Genomic DNA, 21,049 nt, shown 5'->3' with positions numbered 1-21,049 from the left:
AGCAATTGTAGCCAATAAGACTTTATTACAATTTAGAATATAAATGGCTGATGGGAGAAAATGAAGTAACCCCTGTTTTTCAGGATAGGGGATAAACTGTATATACAAAGTACTGTATAATCATAGTATGTCTATATTTAAAAACAGAGCCTATTAATAATCTACAAAACACCTAATCATCAATTTATGGCTTAGTAAAATGCATCTGTATTAAACAGGATTTTCACATAAAACTGTGCAAACGCTGCACTCCTGTAAAAGCACTTGTGTTACTTCTTCCAAATGCAGAACAAATGGGCCTTCATGAACAATACAGAATTATATCTCCATTTGATCTTGTTATATTTTTTAGGAATAGTATTACCAATATTGAAATTCACCAAGCTGCATATAGAGGTTGTGCAATTCCATCACTAAAAGTATTATTTTGTAATAAAAACCCCTGGATTAAACATATCGGTAAAAGGCAGTTCAGTCTAAAGAGTTTCTTTTGGAATCTTAGGCCTTTTTTGTGTACATTCACATTCTTCTTTAAAATGCTGCTGGTTTTGGTCACACTGAATGTGGAGCCCTTTCTCCTGGCATGTATGACAGCAGGCAGTGAGCCCTTGCTCCTGACACTTTGAGCAGGTCAGCACCAACTGACAGCAGTAATGAGTAGAGCACAACTTGTATTTGTCCCAAGACGTACCACAATAACGACAACCTAGGGCAGAAAAACAAGTGAGAGAAATTCACCGTCACAGAGTATATACACAGAAGTGCAAGTGATCTTGTTTTAAGGCATATTCTGCTATAATAGTTTTGAAAGTATTGGTTATGAAAGCCCGCGCCACATCCCAATCTGCCAATTTTTTGACAGTCATATAAACAAGACATTTACATACAGTTCTGTCATGCACAGTCCTAGCAGTTACAGGGTTTAGACTTCGATAACTGGGCTATTTCTTTATATATCAAAATGAACGTCGTTGCTTTCTCATCCCAAAAACATCCCAATAATTTATTTATCAGGACTTACATAGAAATGTATTCATATAAAATAATTTTTGGTTTGTTTAGACTTTTTTCATTTTAATAGATCGCCCACCCACTTTGCCAAAATGATCCCCCCCCCCACCCCCCCCCCCTCCGCAAAAAAGCGCCCCCCCCCCCCCCACCTGATATTTGTAGGGTTCACTGAACTCACGTGTGTGGCAAACACACCTGTTTTGTACACCGTGTTTATTCCTGGTGCTGATAAATGTATACGAATAAAATAGTTTTTATGGTATTATGCTATACCAGGGGTCAGCAACCTGCGGCTCCGGAGCCGCATGTGGCTCTTTCATCCCTCTGCTGCGGCTCCCTGTCCAGGGGCGGAACTACTGCCTGAGGCTGTGGGGCCCAGTGAGGTCCGGTCCTGGGCCCCCCCCCGGTGGAATATGCGGCAGTGCAGGGTCTCCGCACTGCCGACGGGCTTCTCAGTAAGGGGGCAGGTCTTGTGACTCACCTCCTCTTCCGGCCGCGTCCCTAGTAACAGGTGGCGGGAGAGGAGAAATGTGAGTCACATGCCCCGATCCCTGCATTGCGAGGCTTGGCAGGTGAGTCCAGTGCATTACTAAGCCCACATACAGTATACCTATATACATGCTATACATAGCATATAGGTAAAACATGATATATGGAGTATTATCTTCATTTTAGATGTCAAAAGGGTTTTGTGGCTCCCGGTGTTTTCTTTTCTGTGGGAAACGGGTCCAAATGGCTCTTTGAGTGTTCAAGGTTGCTGACCCCTGTGCTATACATTAATATCTGCAGTCTATATACATCAGGACTATACACACCTCTGGTCTGGAAAGCCATACTCAATCCAAGATTATGTTGTCAACACAATCATTTTCCCTTGTCAACCAAACCTTTCTTAAATCCCAAATCTAATGTTGATAAAGTGGGAAGTGTTTTAGAACCTCGATCAGGTTTGGATTGCTATGCGTGACCCCATTGGGTAGATTTCCTCTATTTATGTTTTCTACTGACAGTGAGTCAGAGGAAAAAGAAATGTTGGCATTGCCTGCTATATGTTGACAGCGCAGAGCCACGCTGCAGCTGGGAAAGGTCCCAACAATATTGTCAGGATCCACCACACTGATTGACAGCTGGCTATGCCTCTCTAGAGCCAGAGCTAGCTGTGCCTGCCACCTCCCCTGTCTGTCCCTCCAATGAGCGCTGGAGCAAAGAAGAGGGAAGGGGGCAATCTTCACAGAGAGAAGCTGTAAGCTGAATGATCAGTGGTTTGTGATCACTCAGCTCTCGATCTATAGAGCCGACGTGCGACAGCTGCAGTGTCACACACCGACTCTACGTATTGGGTAGAGTACATTTTACTCTCCCAATACTTCTCCTTTAAAGGAATAAAGACTGTCCACTTAGCAAAGTGAATGTTCACTAAGCTTAGTAATAAGGTGAATCTGTGTTCGCTTCAATTACCCAATTATGTGCAAAAAATAAATAATTCACCTTGTTTACTAAGCTAAAGCTGGCCATACACTGATTGCTTTTTCTTGTTTAGCCCACAGGGTAAAAAGCATAATTCCTTTATCCACGCTGAGGTATTCTACTCTGACAATGGCAGATGTGCTGCTGTCAGAATACCCAAACAGTAATCACAGTTGACTGGCTGCAGGCGCAGTGCGGCTAAGAATGTTTACACCGGCTTCTTCAACAAAGATCAATTTAAAAATCAACTTTTGTTGAACAGAGGGGTGCCAATGGGGCCACAAACTTTCAAATTTAGGCCGAGTCAGCAGGATTTGAGCAGTGTATGGCCAGCTTTAGGGAAGACTTCCTTTGCCAAGTGAACAATATTGGAACCTTTAATAATTAGCCCAACTGTTTTTTTCAGCACAGTAGGGAACGTTGGAACCTTTGTGAGGTGTTTATAGCGGTCTGTACCTTCCTGTCACAGTAAGATCTGTTCCACTCTTGCCCTGGTGTCACAGGGATAAAGGGTGAGGGGACACCTCCCCAACAGTGTCACAAGCAGCAATAACAACCTGACAGTTTCTATTCCTTCCTTATTCTATCCAAATGTGGATGGAGTTGGGCTTTTAACTGTTAAATATATCAATTGTAAATGCTGGAAGAGTTTTTGTAGCCCTGCTATAAAAGGTACACTCAGGTGGGCTTTGCAGTTTTAATAGGATTGAGGTTACAAACTTGAAAAGCCAAAAGGTGATGTTGTGGGACTGCCAACTCAACCTACAGCTCATTGTTGCTTTGAGAAGTATCATCGCATAATGCCGAAAGTGCCATTTTCCTGCCGATACATCGGTGCATCCGTGATTTATTTTCTCCCCGCTGGGCGCTGCTCTATGTCCCAGCGGGCAGAAAAGAAAGTGACAGCCGGCCGAGCGCTGCGGTGGAGAGCGCTGTGAGCGGCCGGCGTCTCTCCTTCCTCACCGTTCGGCCGCCGATCACAGTCCGGCAGAGAGGTGTGGGGGTGGAGACAGCGCTGTCACAGGAGGCTGGGCTTTCCTCCCTACACCGCTGGATCAGCCTCCTGTGACAGCGTGTCAGAGAGAAAAGCAATGTACACACACTCAGCGATCAGTGATCGCTGAGTGTGGGTACATAATTGAGGATATGGTATGTGTACTGTATCCTCAATTATGAATGAATGGGAGTGATCTACATCACCCCCATTCATTCATAATTGTAGTTATAGTAAACAAACAATGTTCTCATGTTAATGAATGAGCAGGGACACTCAGTATAGAGGATTAATAAGCGCATTTGACCTAGCTCTGTGGGTCTACCTCCCCAGGTGAGCACTCACCTGATGTCATCACTCACTGGGTGGAGGTGAAGTTCTGCCTGCATTGTGTGATTATCCTTACCTGAGAGTTATATGCACATTGGCTGCGAATCATCTGAGGAATTTTTTTTTGCACAATCACCATTGTTTGCGTTTGTTTTTTCCTTTGGACTTTTTTTTGTCTATATTGCTTTTTTGTCTCTGTGTAGATATTTTCTATGCCTCATTTGTTTGAAGGCTCATATATGTGACTCATTTATATATGTTTCAATTTATTAGATATGTATGATTATTAGCTCGGCACAATATTGTTTTTCACATTTTCCAGATATTTAGTTATATCCTTAGTGCTTGGTAGCTCTTATTTCCACATTACACTTACTGGCGCTGATCACCTTTATTGTTTATTTATATATATACATAGATATATAGAAGTAAGTATGAAAATGTCTGCCCTAGTTGTAGATCAAAGAACATTGCTTGGAATAATTCCTTTGCATGATCACCATGTTCTCATGAATGCCTACCTTTAGTCACAACACAATGTTACATAATGGTAATCTATTCCTAACTACTGTACCTCTTGCATCAGGCACTCTTTTCCAAGTTCCACTCACCCCCCACACCACCATCTCGATTCACTATTCAGCTTCAATTAAAACTTTTATGCAGTGATTCAACAGTCACAGTACTTACTTGATATGATGTCATCATTAGAAGAAATGGTATATCTCCCATCAAAAACAAACAACTTTCCCCTGAAAAAGCCATTTGGGAACTGTTCCAGGTATTTATGGATGCCCCCCTTCAGCTGGTATACTTCTCTACAAACAGCCTATAGTCAGAAAAAAAATAAAAAGATTAAAATGCTGCATATGTTTCATACAAAATCACTTCAAACCAATGTTTTCAAACACTACTGTATATTTCGGATTAAAGAAGCGTTCTGATCTTTTTTTTTTTAGTTCAATAGATTTTTATTGGTATATAAAGTATAACAAAAGTATCCACTATAAGTGGTAAGACATCAATCACTTGTAAAAAACATCAGGCTTGCGTTCTGGGCCTCTGTACATCAGTGGCATCAATAGAATCTTATAAGATAGACAGATCCTTGATGGTGACTAATAGTTGCTACCTATGGTCGTGTAGATATACATGCCAGGCTGGCAAAGTGTGCCCCTTTTTGTGTTATTGCAATAAATTTGTTTTGACAAATAAGGTGGTGAAAGCAAAGCATATGCATGCATATCAGGTGGTGGTTCTTGAAGTACAAATGGGTAATGGTATCGGCACGTAGTGGTTAATTAGATAACATAACCTAAACTTTATATCCATTGTAGCGTATAGTTGTTATCGTGTGCGATCGATTATTGGTGCCCACCACCTGGTTGACATACATGCCAGCCCAGTGGGGCACACTGGTGTTAGCCAAGGTTTCAGAGAGGCTTAGTAGTAAAGTTTAGAGAAAGATGTGGAGGATCGCGTTCTGATCTTTTTAATGGTATTCACAATAACATCATTGTTGGAGTGTAATCAAAGAGCTCTTAAGCTCATTATTCACATTCACTCTTCAAAACGAATCAACAGAGCATATCAGCATTAGCAAATCACATTGTTTTGATGTAAAAAAGTACTTTTCTCTTGGTATGGATAAAAACCTGTAGCCCTTAAAGTGACATTAAACCCTCAGATTTTTTAACATAAAACAATACTGTAATGTGTGCCTTACTGTAATCCATGGTTGTTTCCCTTCTCTTTGCTTCCTTTTAAATCTGTATCTGTTCTCATGCTGGGCAGAACTTCTGTTTTGCAGCAGACTGCCTTGTCTCAGGAATGGATACATGGTGTCTGTGTATTAGTTTCTATAGGCTTGTAACCTGAGCCAGCACTACAGGAAGAGGTCCTGAGCTGCAAAGGGAAGTTCTGCAGAGCATGAGAAGACATGAGGATTTAAAAGGGAGAGCAGCAAAGAGAAGGGAAACTACCATGGATTACAGTAAGGCACACATTACAGTATTGGTTTATGTTAAAAAATCTGAGGGTTTAATGTCACTTTAAGCTCCCTCATGTAACGTAAAGCGTAGCCTTTTTACCACATCTTTGTCTACCAGGAGTACGGTGGGTATTTCATATCATTAGAGCCTGCTGGAAAGGTTATAATAACCATTATAATAATACAAAAACAATTCAGTAGTTATGATCTTTATGACCAAAAATACTCATAAACTTACACAGGTAGTTGGATGTGCAGCCAACTTTGCTCAGGCCCAAGATCAGCATTGTGGAACATGATAGTATGAGGCTGATAAGAGTAAAACTGGCCATACATTGAGCTTTTCCCATCATCAATCCTCTTCCAGTGTTTTACTTATTAAATCCTTAGGATGAAAAAAAAAAAACCCCTCTCTAGTCTATGGCGTCAGATTATTAGTGAAGTGTGTCTGCGTTGCCCATGAAATAGATGGTACCGCCACGCTCCCTTCCACCCCAGAACGTGGAGAGGGTTCAAGTCACAGAAACACACTAGATGGTGTGAACAGGCCCCTAAATCCTGAAAATGTACATAAATGTTCCCCAGTGCCAGCTATATGGCAAACTTTTATCCAAATGTTAATATGTCAACCTCCATTAAAAACAGGATCTACTGAATAAATGTTTGTTATAAAATACAATTCTATATTATGCTACTCAACTAAATACCTTATTTTGGCAGTATAAATTTTATAATGGCTTTCTCACCTTTGACCTGAATGAACATTAGAATACAATTCTATATTATTCTATTCTACTAAATACAATATTTTGCCAGTTTAAATCTTATAACTATCTTCTCACCTTTGATCTGAGGTAAGCTGAACCACGTTCACAGCGAATTCCTCCTGTACAGTACATTAACACAGTCTTATCCTTAAATAAGTTGAGATTTTGATCAACGTAGTCTGGGAAGTAGCTAAATTTCCTGATGTCTGGAGCCAGGCAGTTCTGAAACTGTCCCTAAATGAACATACAGAGCATAATATAAAATGAATACAGTCTACTATAAAAAATAACTTGCATGCTCAGATGATGGTAAACAATTAACTCACCTAAACAAAGCAAATCATTCTCTATCTCAATCATTCCATTATCTATACTATACACTGCCTGTATAACATAAGAAATAGGGTACTATATAGCGAGATATAAAATAAGAGGATGAATATAGTAACGTTAAATGCTGGACTTCCTCTAGCCTGTTGAAATAGAAATATAGGACCGGTCATTGCTAACTTGTTTTATCTGGTACAAGCTCCAAGGTTGGCATCCTTTTTTTCACTACTTAGTGGGCTGCTGACCTGAACAAAAATGTCTGTACTGGTCTACTCCAGAGGCAGGAGTGGTAGGCTATGACATCAAAGCAACTAGTACACATCCTTTCCACTATAAAGGAGGCACTGGCTTACTAAAGCAAAGAGTAATATTTTGATATTTACCAGTTTTCACAAAAATGTATTAGTGGTTTTATTTTAAAGGAGAACTATGGGGTCAGGGCTTTTCCCCTTAGTTCTCTTTAGGGTAATGGGAGGACACAAACTAGCGTCCTCCCGTCACCCTAAGCTCAGTATACCGCGAGCTACAGCTCGTGATATACTGAGACGCTGCAGCCAAAGCGGATCCCAACATCAATGTCGAGATCCTATCTAGAGGCAGAGCCAGCTGTACCCGCCCCCTACCCCGTCCGTTCCGCCAGTCAGCGCTGGTGGATCGGAGCGGGGAATCCAGCCCCTCCACTGTCACGGCAGAGAGCGGTGACAGGATGGAGAGGTGAGCGAACGCCGGTATGTGTTCGCACACTTCCCGATCTACTGAGCCGACCTGTGCAGTCTCATTGTCACAGGTCAGCTAGAACTATGAGGTGAGTGAAAAGCACTCACCTCATAGTTCTCTAATATTCCGTAGAACAAAATCGAGAAATGTACTATATGTTCCTTTTGGATACTTACAATTTTGCTTTCATAAAAGTTCCGGCAATCTAGCAAAATAGTGTCCTTGTGTTCCTGAAGGGATGCAGACAAATACTGTTCCACCCTTTTATGAAACCTCTCTGGAGAAAGGTGTATAGCTGTAAAGACAAAATACCACATCATGATATTAGAAAGCTCACATCAAACATTTTGACTAGGGATGCCTGAAACAACATTTTTAGACTGAAGCCAACATTTCTAAATGTGTCAGGCTGAAACTGAAAATGACTTTTTTTCAACCTCTACATTTTTTTTAATTCTTTTATTATTTTTATCTTTTTTTTTACTTTCCTGTTAGGGGCTTTGGGGAAATATCAGGGTCTGTTTAGACCTTTTGAAACAGAAAAAAAAGAATGAGGATACAGAGTCCTCAATCTCTATTTCTGCAGCCCCAGCACTCAGTACAGAGGCTTCTTGTTCATTCATAAATTGAGGAGATTGTAAACAGATACAATCATGAATGAACAGAAAGTGCGGTAGAGCACTTCCTATTTATTCATAATTGGGGACACAGTAATTAAATACTATGTCCTCAGAGATTTATAAACATATACATAGGTGTATAAACATAGGTGTGATCACATTAATGTCTGAGCAGTACACGGAAGGATCAGCAAATATTTCACATATTTGCTGATCCTCCCCTCTCTCCATCCTGAAACGTTCCAGCCCTACCGCAGCTCTCCTCCTTCCCGCTGACACCGTCAGTCCTGACAGCTTCTCTCCTCCCCGCAGGGCACCGGCAGATGGATCAGCTCTGTGTCCCCTCCGATCCCTGCTGCTTCTACCAACACAGGCAGTGAAGAGCAGCGGGGATTGGAGGGGACACAGACTAAAGCATGCAGCCGATGCCCAGATGGGAGGAGAGAAGTTGGGGATGCACCGCATTTTCGGCCTTATTTTGTACTATCTGCATTTTGCCCATAGTACCGTTTTCAGGCGAAATTTAGGTGCATCCCCTTTATATTTCCAATGATGAAGTCTGTTCTTGAAGATCACTTCCAGGTAATAAGTAAAATCTTTCAGTGAGCTAGGCTATTCAATAAACAGAAACCGTTGCTAAAGTCAGAATGCTTTCATGTATTTTCATTTGAGTTACAATTAATTCCACTGCAGAATAAGCACATACAGCTCCATAGAAGATCGGTTGACAGTCTGGATGACTTTGCTGCTTCCTGCATCACCAGTCACATTCAATCTCCCAAGGCAGGCTTGAATCTGAATGGTGTCTGTGAGAAACTTAGTACCAGAATTGTATTACATTAGGTTTTGTATGTGTAGCGCTTACACCCTAAGGAGCAGCTGGATGAACGGGTCTTCCATAGCCTGTCTTAGAGATTTTAGCAACCTGACTGCCCCAATAGCACTTACCACCCTCTGTGGCAACCAATAAAAGCATGGTCCAGACTGAAGATATGATGCTGAAAAATGTTATTGAGTAACTTCTGGGAGAGGGGGTCAGGATCATCCAGGCTGGTGTTGACACCTTTAAGTGGTAGAAAACAATAGCTGCTGCCATCCACAGACTAGGACCATTAAGCCAGATTGGACAATATGTGTGTAGAGCATCTGGCTGAGCAGTTCTTTAATTTAGAAGTCATTAGTCATCTTCATACTTGGTATCAGTAGTAGCCACTGGGCCCCCAGACTCAGGCCTCAGTGTATGCACATGGCTCATCCCTAGCCAAATCAGACAGTCCATAGCAGCCGTCCCTCAGGCAGGGCCCGGGGGAGGAAGAGAGTCTCACCTGGTCCACCCCAAATATTTATGTCCTCTCCCAGGTTGCACTACTGGCTATCAACCTCCTAGTGATTAGCCAGGGAGACATAGATACTCATAACACTCTCTTATTGGTTGCTCTGCACTGTGGCAAGGATACACCCAGCAGCAGGCAGATGTAAACGATAACAGATTACTTAGGGGAAACGAAATGAACATGCACTATAGATTAGCATCAGACTGAATACAATCTGACAACACTAAATTTACTATGCACTCCTGCTTACAGGGTGCTGCATATGTGAGAGGCAGTATGGTCTGCGCAGGATCACAAGTAGATGTGTTACAGGATCACCAAATTACCAACAAAGGGGGTACTGGTGAACTACGACAATGCCTGGATAGAAAACGTGTCTACTCAGCAAGTAGGCTATTTCACTATATGCATCTCAAGGTTTATTTTTTAGTGTTGACTGGAGAGTATTTTTACAGGAGTATTAAGTAAACAGTAAAAATAAAATTCACACCGCAATTCCAACACAGGCTCATCTTGTGACAATTAGAATTTTACATATTTATATTTATATCATGCACTTTATTTTCTAGCGCTGCACAATTCACACTTTATAGAATTAATGATAATCTCCATCAAACCAGAGACCTTTAGATACTGGGCAGCCATTGAACAATCCTTCACACATAAGTTAATTCTACAAACATACATTCAGGCATCGGACAAACGTGTTTTGTCTATTGAGGAGGGAGGTGGAAGCACATGCCAGCTTATCTTGGTGGAAAAACAATATTGATCAGCCTGGAAAAATCTAATCCAGTTTACTATTTTTTCCCCCCCAAATGCTTGTCTGATCCAGCAATAACTAGCTAGATGAGACAAACTTTCCCTCATGTTTGTAGCACCCATTGACTTTAGCAAAATGTATAAATCATAATTAGTCCCTCAGTATATTCATATGCAGCAGGTGTTTGCCAGAGATCACAGAAGGCTGTAAATTCAATCACCATAAGCAAAAACAGTTCTGGGCTTAATTAGTGTTTATCACATTTATTGGCATATTCTATGGCTTCTGGGGAATGTCACCTGGAGTTTATAATGTTGTGTTACGTGTTGGATATATTGTGTATATACCAGTGGTTCCCAGTCTAGGGTACACTTACCCCCAGGGTTATGTGCCAGGACGTTTAGGGGTATGGGGAAAAAATTAAACAATGGCAGTAGTGTAATTGCATGTCACCTGGTTGCTAAGGGACACTAGGCAGCCTAGGACTCGGAAGGTAGAAGCATGAGGAGCTGCACAGTGCCACATATTTCCATGGTGCAGGCAGCCTGGCTCCACAGCATAATTGGTAGTTATAGCACTGGTGGCCAGCCGGCCCACACAATGGAAACCCATGACACTGTGTGACCGAGCCACCTGCATCCTTGCATAAAACACAGCAGGGTGAGATGAAGGGAGGGGCAACACACGTAACACTGCAGCCTGATCACTGAGCCGGATGATACCAGTGAAAGAAAAAGGAGGAGTGAATAGGGAGGGAGTAGAAATGAAAAACATTCCTCCTCCACACACCAATTCAGTAAAGCTGGCCATACACTGTTATATTTTTTCGTTCTCCCGGCAGGCTGACTGTAACTCCCCCATAGAAACGCCCCTAAATTGGGCTTGAGCCTAGGGTGGACCTACAGCAAGCCCTGGCAGAAAAAAAAACTGCATTTCATTTGAAAACCCCTCCACAGATTTGAATGGGACCAAGTGCAATGTGCACTGGGTCTCCCGGGGTGAGGAGTTAACAATAGTTTTCATCTTTTGGCAAGACTACTTCTTTAATGTGCAACTGTTTATAAACTTACCTGTTTCTTTATAGCTGACTATGTGGGGATCAACACCCATTGGCACGATTTCTTGAAAAACTCCAACACGAAGGTCAGGGAAACAATGTGCACCCCCTTCACTGGTCTTCAAAATCATAAGGTTAAGAAGATAAATACAGCATGTTCATGTAAACATATACAATACTAATATCAAACAAATGGAACAGAGAAGGGTGAGAAAATGTATGCAGCATTTCGGATACAGTGAACCCCACTATAAAAACTTCAGAAAATGTTGCAGGTTGCATAGTTTTTGGAATTTGACTTGCTCAGTAAGATGCATACTGTATAAATGACGTCCTACAGTTTGCAGTGCTCCAAGCCTTTTCTTTAACTTGTTTTAGGGCTGCAGTAAAATCACCTTGCTTTCCACATAACTGGATTAGTTGCTATCTGTCACCCTAGTGCAAAGCAAGACATTTGAAGCATATGATTATTAAAGAACTCCAGGAAAACGTTTCCTAACCCTCGCTGTGGGGCTTTCCCCGCACTGCAAGGGTTAAGTTCTTGTCTTTGTCTAGGTTCCAAAATAACAAAGATATACTCACCCGAAGCTTAGAACCAGCCAGCTGTCACAGTGCTCCCTCCAGCCTGTCTCCTCCTCCACTCCACCATTCGAATCTTCTTTAGCGTCCTCACATCTATACACAGTGTATAGAACGTGATGATTTACAGGACCTTAGACCGATGAAGAGGAAGGGGGAAGAGGCTGAAAGGACCAGTCTAAAAACTAGTCGGCTCAGAGCATCGGGTGAGTACAATTGTTTTTTGTAACCAGGCAAAAACAAGCAGCTAACCCTTGCACTGCAAGGTTTATTAAAAAAATGTCTTTAAGCATTTTAGAGTGGTTTGTCGCTCAGTTGCATACAAGGGAGCAAGCAGCTCATGATGAGACCTGCATGTATATGTAGTCATCGTGCCATTATTTGCATTGATTACCTGTAGTTTGAGGCGAATGCCCAGATGTGCAAGATTCAGCCATACAAGCAAAAATGGTTCAAAAGTTACCCTACATTTTTTTTTAATAGTATATCAAATGAAAACATTAAAATTATAACAATTATTTTTTTCTGTAATAAAACACGAGGCATAATTCAACTGCAGTTATAAATAATAACAAATAAGAAACGATAAACAGCTAAATGTTTGTCTTACCTTGAAATCTGCCCGGAACATGCTGTCCTTAAACAGAGGGTGTGAAAGCATAGTGTTGATGTAAATATTGGTGGAGATTTTGCTTCCTCCTACTGTACCGTTTATTCCCTCTGTAGCTATGCGGATCTACTTGGCAGAAAAATAAAACTGTAAATGATGTGCTTGCTATTGTTATCCTCCAAGGTGTAAAATACACTGATAAGTGCTCTACATTATTATACAGCCTAAAATAGTTTCTGCATCTGAGGTTTCATCAAAATATTATGGGGGGAATTTTTGAAAGCATCTGCGTCCGTTTAGAGGCTGTCGCACCTCCAATCTATGTGCATTTCTGCCATATCGAAAAATTCCTTTTGCGGTGCACTGTTTTTTACAGCGGTGCGGCTTTTTCCACTTTGCGAGTGACAGAAATGTGAATACAGCATTATTTTAGCATAATCGCAAGACCTGAAAGTCTCTCTGCGACTGAAATCTTTACTAACCAGTTGCAAATGTTAGACGTGCACTTAACCACTTCTTAAAATAGTGCAAAAAATATAAAAATCTATAAAATGAAATTTATACACAAACATAGCACGTAGCACTACTTAGAAGCAAATGTAAAGTGCATGAAGGGACTTGATGCCAATTACAGGCCTCTCTCATCTTTTTAAGTGGGAGAACTTGCACAATTGGTGGCTGACTAAATACTTTTTTGCCCCACTGTATATATATACATGAAAGTAATCCTGTAAAATCTGTTGCGGACATTAGTGGCTACATGGGGAGAACTCCTAAATATCTACATTGTCAGCAGCCCAATGGATACATTTGTTTCATTTTCATGTCTCAGAAGTAGTGATCATGCACAGATTGACAGCTGGCAGCAATCCAGTTAGGCTCCTTTCACACGGCCGCTCCGATCAGATCCGGCTGTCAGTTTTGTCAGGCGCACCCGATCAGATGCTCAATGCATGTTTATGGGCAGCCATGTGTAAACAGACAGGCGTCCGTTTACATCCAGTTACCCACGCTTCCGGCCGTGACCGGAACAACAAACGGAACGGACCAGATCGGGGGTAATCTCTCATAGACCAGCATGGGGTCCGGTAAATGTAAAGTTTTTTCCTCCATCGCGAGATGGGGGGGAAAAAAAAACTGTATGGACACGAATGTCACAGCAGTGACATCCGCTCCATACTGCTGTTATCAGGAGAGGATCTGTGCATGGATCCTCTCCTGATCAGCCTATGTGAAAGGGGCCTTACAGTGTTAGCAGCCCAAACGATACATTTGTTTGGATTGGATAAGTGAGCAGCAATTAAAGGAGAACTATGAGGTGAGTGATTTTCACTTAACCTCATAGTTCGAGCCGACGTGTGACAATGAAACTGTCACACCACGGTTTAATAGATCGGGAAGTGACTGTCACTCACGGCTCCCCACAGGGATTCTCCCCTCCTCGCTCCGATCCTTCAGCACTGGCTGGAGGAACGGATGGGGGAGGGGGCGGGCACAGCTGGCTCTGCCTCTAGATAGGCAGAGCCAGCTGTCACTCACGCAGCTGGGTGGATCTCGACAGTAATGTCGAGATCCGTCCCGGCTGCGGCGGTCCCAGTATAACGCAAGCTGTAACTTGTGATATACTGAGCTTTGGGTCACAGAAGGATGCTAGTATATGTCCTCCCGTGACCCTTAGGAGAACTATGGGGAAAAACACTTACCACATATTTCTCCTTTAAGCTGCAGTTTCAGCAGCTATGTGGATAGTCCCATTCATTTACTTCCAATTAGTGCTAATGTGTGACAGTGTACTTAATTAGTCGCAATATGGTTAAGCTTCGGTTTGGCAGAGATTTATGAATGGAGTAAACACTACAATAGTACCTTATTCACAATTGATGATTGTGACTGTTTAAAGAATGCAGAAGATGCAACAGGATTCATTTAATTCCCCCAATGCGTCATGGGAGAAATGTGGGACTACCATTGCTGAACTTCTATAAAATGGTTGTCGTCTGGCTGTTATGCTGACACAAAAACTAAAATGCTTTTGGGGTCACTGACCCTGAACACGTTTGCGAATTAGAAATGTGGGACAAAAGTATTTATTTGAAGCCATCAAGTCACAATGACAGCCAGGCAACAATTTCCAGAAGGAAAGGTGAACAGTGGCAGTTTCCATGACAAGTTGGGGATTGGCAGGACATGGGCCCCAATCCCTCTTTCCTATAATTATATCCATTCCTCCATCGTTACAGTACATCCATCCCACTTTTACACTGTTTATGCCATTCAATGCTAAAGTGACATTATAAAATGAAGCCATTTTATTGGTGGGCAAGGTTTGGTTTTACTTTATGCCCCATTCACACTGAGCGATTTATCGAGCGATTTTTGCAGCGATATCGCTCATATTTCCACGCGATATCGCTCTACCGTGTTTCCCCGAAAATAAGACAGTGTCTTATATTTTTTTTTCTACGAAAAAAGGCACTAGGTCTTATTTTCGGGGGATGTCTTACCTGGCTTGGCTGCAGCTGTCCACTCTGCCGTCCAGGGAGCCACAGACAGGTGGGCGGGCGTGCGGGGCGTGCCTGGCGTGGGGGTCGATATTGCTCCTGATTGCATACAGCCCAATAGGAAAAAAAGTCGCTCAAAATCGCGCGATTTTCATGTCGCTCAGTGTGAATGGGGCCTAAAGCTGTTGCTTTCAAAGCTGTTACCAGATACAACCCTCTTCTTGGTGGCATTTAAAGATAGACCACTTAGAACTGAAATACACATTGTTATAGTAATATCAGTCCGACATGCAGGGTACGGAGGAGGGAAACTGCAAAAACAAAAAGGGGCAAAGTCTGTGGTCTATGAAAAAGATAAAGGTGGGCACAGTATTAGCAAATTACATGATGACAGGGCACAATCTGTGAGCATGCAGTGTGAAGAAGGGGAACACTCTGGAGGCAAACGTGGTCTGTGGAAGCACAACATCAAAACTAAAAACAAGAGACCTTGTAACTGTATTGGCTGATTTTTGTGCACCTTGCCTAGACTTTTAAAAAATGCTATCGGACGTCTAGAGACGCCCGCTCAGATCTAGAGAGCTCCGGGCCGGCCGTTTTTCTACTTCGGCCGGCCCGGAGGCAGTTAAAGGCATATACCCCACTTACTTTTCCTGTGAGATGCAGCAGTTGGCACAAACTTCGTTGCCAGTCACAGATCCAATGTGGGTCATTCACATCACAGTAGCAGTAATATAAAAGTACTTCGCCTGGTTCACTGCAAAACACATTGACGAACAATTCATTATCATCATAAATTACCACCTTTTTTTTTTAAAGTACACAAATAACAAATCCAGAGAAATCTAATGCAAAGAAAACCCTGTCGAACCAATCAGCAGATCCAGAGATAGGCAGCTGACTTTGCATGTCGTCTCAAAGTTTCCTGTAAGGCTTTGTTCAACACGGGTGGCAGGTTTACACTCACTTCTGAAAAGCAATCCATGGAGTATTGCTTTTCAGAAACGGTTTGGAACAAGGTTAACAGGAGTTCAGAAGGCAACACTTCCGCCTCCTGCAAGCCTGCTTGGTTTTTTGTTTTTTTCTAACGCAGATTTTACATTGAAATTCCACACAGCAACCATGTGCCTAATGTTTGGCAAGTGGTTGTGGTGCAGTCCTGTTGATTTTCCCAGATGTGTTTGGCAAGTGCCACCACCCGCCAAACACGACATGATGTAAAGAGTATGACCATGTATACCTCCATGAGCAGCTGCCATGTAAAATTGTAGGTGGGTGGTTGGGGGGCTGTAAAAGCACGGATGATCTGCCTGTGAACGAGGCCTATACGGTACATTTTAGTTGTCTGGCTGTTAGTCAGATCTGCAGGTTTCAGTACTTGAGTACTTTGAGCTGCTGACCGAGAATTGGTCTGAAGAATAGGAAAGCCAGACAAATGTCAAAGTACTTATCTGCTTACTTGTTTTAGGTTAGTGACTCACAGTACTGAATCTAGAGTGTAAGCATGATAGCCAGGGAACTAGCATTTCCAGAAGGAAATGTCAGCAATTGTATCCTCCATATTTCATTTCTTAATAAAAGGGGTACAATTATTTTATATGCTTTTATCCCTGAACCTAAACATACGGTCATGAGTGATTTGAATGTTTTCCATACAAAGCTTTGCCAAGGAAACAAATATTTCATATGACTATGGAACTACATTACTAATTCATTTACACAGTGTAGTATTTGATTGCTCTAACCTTTCTGCTTTGAAAACCACCATCAGAAAAGAAAATCTGAGATACTACTCCAGAGTATGATGCTACATTGCACTCTACTGATTGGTGATTTGTCTCTGAATGTATTGGAGTCTGGGTTGCGAGCTGTGGAGGATTGCCCTTCATCTGTTTTTTTTTTTCTTTCTTTTCTTTCTTTCCCCTCATCATGTAGGCCACGTTTGAGTTTGCCTGTTCTTCTCCACACTGTTTGATGCTCTAGACGAGACATCTTAAAGGAGAACTATGAGGTGAGTGCTTTTCACTCACCTCATAGTTCTAGCCGACCTGTGACAATGAGACTGTCACAGGTCGGCTCAGTAGATCGGGAGGTGAGCGAACACATACCGGGTTCGCTCGCCTCTCGATCTTGTCACGGCTCTCTGCCGTGACATGGGGAGGGGCTGGATTCCCCTCTCCCCGCTCCGATCCGCCAGCGCTGACTGGCGGAACGGACGGGGGAGGGGGCGGGTACAGCTGGCTCTGCCTCTAGATAGGCAGGGCCAGCTGTCACTCACGCAGCTGGGCGAATCCCATCATCTAAGTCGGGATCCGCTCCGGCGTCTCAGTATACCGCGAGCTGTAGCTCGCGGTATACTGAGCTTAGGGTAACGGGAGGACGCTAGTTTGTGTCCTCCCGTTACCCTAAGGAGAACTATGGGGAAAAACACTGACCCCATAGTTCTCCTTTAATATTTCAGGACCCATTCCTGAGTTGAGTGTCCTGAGGGACAAACTGGGAGCGACTTCTCGTTCCTGACCTATAGCCTTCAATGTCAAACCTTTTCGGTTTGTGTGCTTATTGTGACTATTAATGCGTCTACTGTGTTTGTGTTGATGTTTCGGTTTAAAAATATGTAAAACTTGTTCACATAAAAAATTGTAGAGGCAGTAGGGCTGCCTCTACATCTTTAGTTTACCAGTCCTCCTTGCCTGCCCCCAGACTCACTCCCTACTGGACCAAAACCCAGATGACATTAATTTGATACCTGTTCATACGGCCTGTTCACAGGTACAGCAGTGACCTGTGATTTACTGCACCAGATCAATGCAGCTCATCGCAAGGACACAGAAAACAATTGTTTTTTATGTGTTCCATTCACACCACAGAAAAATGCAAACATGCTGTATTTTTTAACAGTGAACTGGGTGCCACTGCAGGTCACTGCGCAGCTGTGCAGTGCACCACACTGCTGTGCGATGACCTGAATGGAGTGTACACATTGTGCACTCCGCATAAAGTTAAAACAAAATGTAAATAGCAATTGCAACAACGCACTAGTCTGTCCGCTAAAACACAAAGCTTTAGTGGATGGGCTAGTTTGAACGGGCACTTAGTCCATTTATCTTAGCCACAGCCACCTCTTCTCCTGTCACTTTCCTCCTTTCTACAGTAAAGTGACAGATAGTTTATCTGTCATCTCCAGGACAGAAAGTAACTCCTATCTAAAACTAAAAGAAAAAAAATTGGCTTGACACACTTTCAGAATTAATTTCATTGTTAGGATCAGTGTGCATGTCTGTATGGAACAAAAAACAAAATCCAACACAGGTTTTAACCATTCAATACTCACATATTTGGCATTTTATATAATATGGCATTTGTTAATATAAGACAATAATTTAGAAGGCATGCATATCTGTGGTTCTACCTTGTTAGCGCTTCTTTCTTGTAGTGGCTTGTATCTGGTAACCAGTCGGAAACTTGACAGTGATTCCAGGACATTTTGGCTGAGGCACCAGTGTTATCATTGAGGTCAGAGCATGGCACAGTGGTTGCAGCAGCTATGGCAAGTTCTTCTAAAATGCTTTGTGTCCTTTTCCAAACTTCGTTTGCATGAAATGCAGCCACGTGCTTGTGAACACTTCTGAGGTCTGTAAACTCTTGTCCACAACATCTCCACCGACTCACGTCTTCTTGTCTGGTCTGAGGTGAATCACTGGTTGACTGCAGTTCTTTAACAAAAAGAGCAAATGCCTGCAGATGAAGAATATTGCTGTGGTCTTATATATGCCAATATTTGTCTGACTTTGTTCCAAGAAAATTGTTCACACAACCCCTGCTTACACAAAAATCTAAAACATAACCTTGGTTAGATGATGATGGTGCAACACAACAAGACAAAAAAAAGCACCCCTGTAGATCCCTTGAGAAAATTCAAACAGAATTTTAGCCAGAGCATTATGCTGAATGGCGCTGCAAGGGAGTAAAGGAAAGGTGCTGCTGGGGAGGGGGGGGGGGCATACATTCGAACTTGCTGCCTTGCCCTGTATGCCTTGCTCTCCAATTCCTGCTTTTTTGATGCTGGGTTCATCCTCTGGTTGTGCATTATCATTCACTATGATTACTTTCAAGGCATGCCAACTGGCAAGGTTGCCAGTGTGCTCATTTCAGCTCTTAAACGAGAACTATGGGGCAACCTTTTTATCCTATAGTTCTCTTTGGGGTCACGGGAGGACCCTATACTAAAGTCCTCCTGTGACCCAAAACTCAGTATATAGCGGCGAGCACCGCAGTCGGGGCGGATCCAGACAATCTCGACGCTCACTGTGTTGAGTGTCGAGATTCACCTCGTTGGCTGATAGGCAGAGCCTGCTGTCAATCTCGAGGCAGAGCCAGCTATGCACGCCCCCTCCCCAGTCCGTCCCTCCAGTCAGCGCAGGAGGATCGAGGAGGGGAAGAGGGAATCCTTGCGGAGAGTGGTGACTGACAGTCACCACTCTCAGCAGGGAGATGATCGGGAAGTGAGCGAGCGGTGGTATGTTTTTGTTCTCTGCCCAATCAATAGAGCCGACGTGGGACAGTTTCAATGTCACAGGTCGGATCTAACTATGGGGATGAGTGTAACTCACTCACCCCATAGTTCCCCTTTAGGTCAGTTCATTCAGCTGAATGGGCTACCTAAGGCACCACAATGCACTGAAAATGGCTCATGTATATTTTTTTCTTGTAACGCAGCATATTACAAGAAACGGCAGTGTGGTTTGATGTGTTGTTGTGTGCTGCAACGCAGGTGTGCAAATATGAAAGCCGCCGCAGTGCACCAATGAGCACAACACGTTCTTGTGCATTACTGCAGAGCAATCGGGTAAACCCACCCTAAAGGCCTGCATTATGCATTGCATTAGGACACCCCATTTGTGGCATTTGTGTAGTCTGCCTAATGCACTACAGTTATCCAAATGTTATCCATGCAGAACTTTTGAAAGCCTTAGGGCTCTGCTGCAGGTTACACTGCAATGCAAGTGTGCTTGCATTCAGAATGAATAGCACCACACCGCACCAACGTGAGTTACTGCACTGCCATGGTACTAACTGCCTGCCATGGTACTAACCGAACTCCCATGGTACTAACGGTACCTAAATGTTAAAACACTGCCTTTCCCATCAAAGCAAGCACTTCATACTCACCTGTCCAGTTGGTTGCACAGTTAGACTCTTCTGCAATAAAGACATAATCTTGCTGAAAGTACTTATACATTCCACACGTCTGGAAGTGTAGAATGCAGGCCGTTGCGCTTTGTGGCTCCATCCACCAACTCCTACGTCACTACAGGACACGGAGACGCTTTAGGGTCCACCAGTGAATTGGGTTTAGCCTCTGGAGCCAGGGTACCCAAGCATCCGCTGACAATAGAAAGAATTCACAAAAGCCCAGCACCAGAATTTACCATTTTTAAATCCCAAATGACATACCTTTTTTTTTGCAAATGTGTACTTCTTTCTCATATCGCCATCCAATCCTGCTTTTAAGGTGCTCTGGGGTGTGGGATCCGCAGACCCGTTCAAGTCTTCATCAGGAAATCTCAAGTCACAGTAGTCCAGCAGCTCACTGCAGGATAAGACCTCTGCTTCGTTGCAGTTGGAAGACATGGACATTTTTCTTAGCAGCTTCAAAATGCTAAATTTTTAGAGGTTTACAAAAAAATGAAATATTCACTTAAGGCACAAGCGTTGGCTGATTCAGTTGACATATGATGATACATATAGCAATAGAAAACTTCTTAGTGTAGATGAGTTCTAAGGTATAATAATGCTCATCTACAAGTTTCCTCAGCAGTAGGCAGCTACTTCTGATACCTGAAGGGTTAGCAGCCCACGCAGGACTTGAATTAGTCAATACCAAGGTAGGGGAATGTTACAACAGCACGTCAGCCCTGCCAGCAGAAAACTGAATGAAGCTGCTGCTGGAGTAAGCATGTCAGTGCCCTCCCTCCA

At 42.8% G+C, this 21,049-nt stretch overlaps 1 protein-coding gene across 2 annotated transcripts; it reads right to left on the bottom strand.

Moving 5' to 3' along the window:
* Nucleotides 1–256: 256 nt before the first annotated feature.
* On the bottom strand, nt 257–20,785 carry TSTD2 (thiosulfate sulfurtransferase like domain containing 2). Of its 2 annotated transcripts, XM_018555103.1 has the most exons (10): nt 20,528–20,785; nt 18,483–18,808; nt 18,106–18,120; nt 15,719–15,827; nt 12,570–12,695; nt 11,394–11,499; nt 7,783–7,901; nt 6,635–6,793; nt 4,493–4,631; nt 257–706 (listed from the first exon to the last, which is right to left on the bottom strand). In XM_018555103.1, the coding sequence occupies exons 1-10, from the start codon at nt 20,708–20,710 to the stop codon at nt 477–479; spliced, it is 1,512 nt and encodes a 503-aa protein (XP_018410605.1). In that variant the 5' UTR covers nt 20,711–20,785; the 3' UTR covers nt 257–476. The 2 variants fall into 2 exon arrangements, with proteins under 2 accessions (XP_018410605.1, XP_018410604.1); XM_018555102.1 differs by lacking the exon at nt 18,106–18,120.
* Between the last annotated feature and the right edge of the window lie 264 nt (nt 20,786–21,049).

The sequence above is a fragment of the Nanorana parkeri genome, unplaced genomic scaffold (genome assembly GCF_000935625.1).
Source record: "Nanorana parkeri isolate BGI_ZX_2015 unplaced genomic scaffold, ASM93562v1 scaffold183, whole genome shotgun sequence".
NCBI classification, from domain to species: domain Eukaryota; kingdom Metazoa; phylum Chordata; class Amphibia; order Anura; family Dicroglossidae; genus Nanorana; species Nanorana parkeri.
This window is presented reverse-complemented; position numbering and strand designations above follow the sequence as displayed.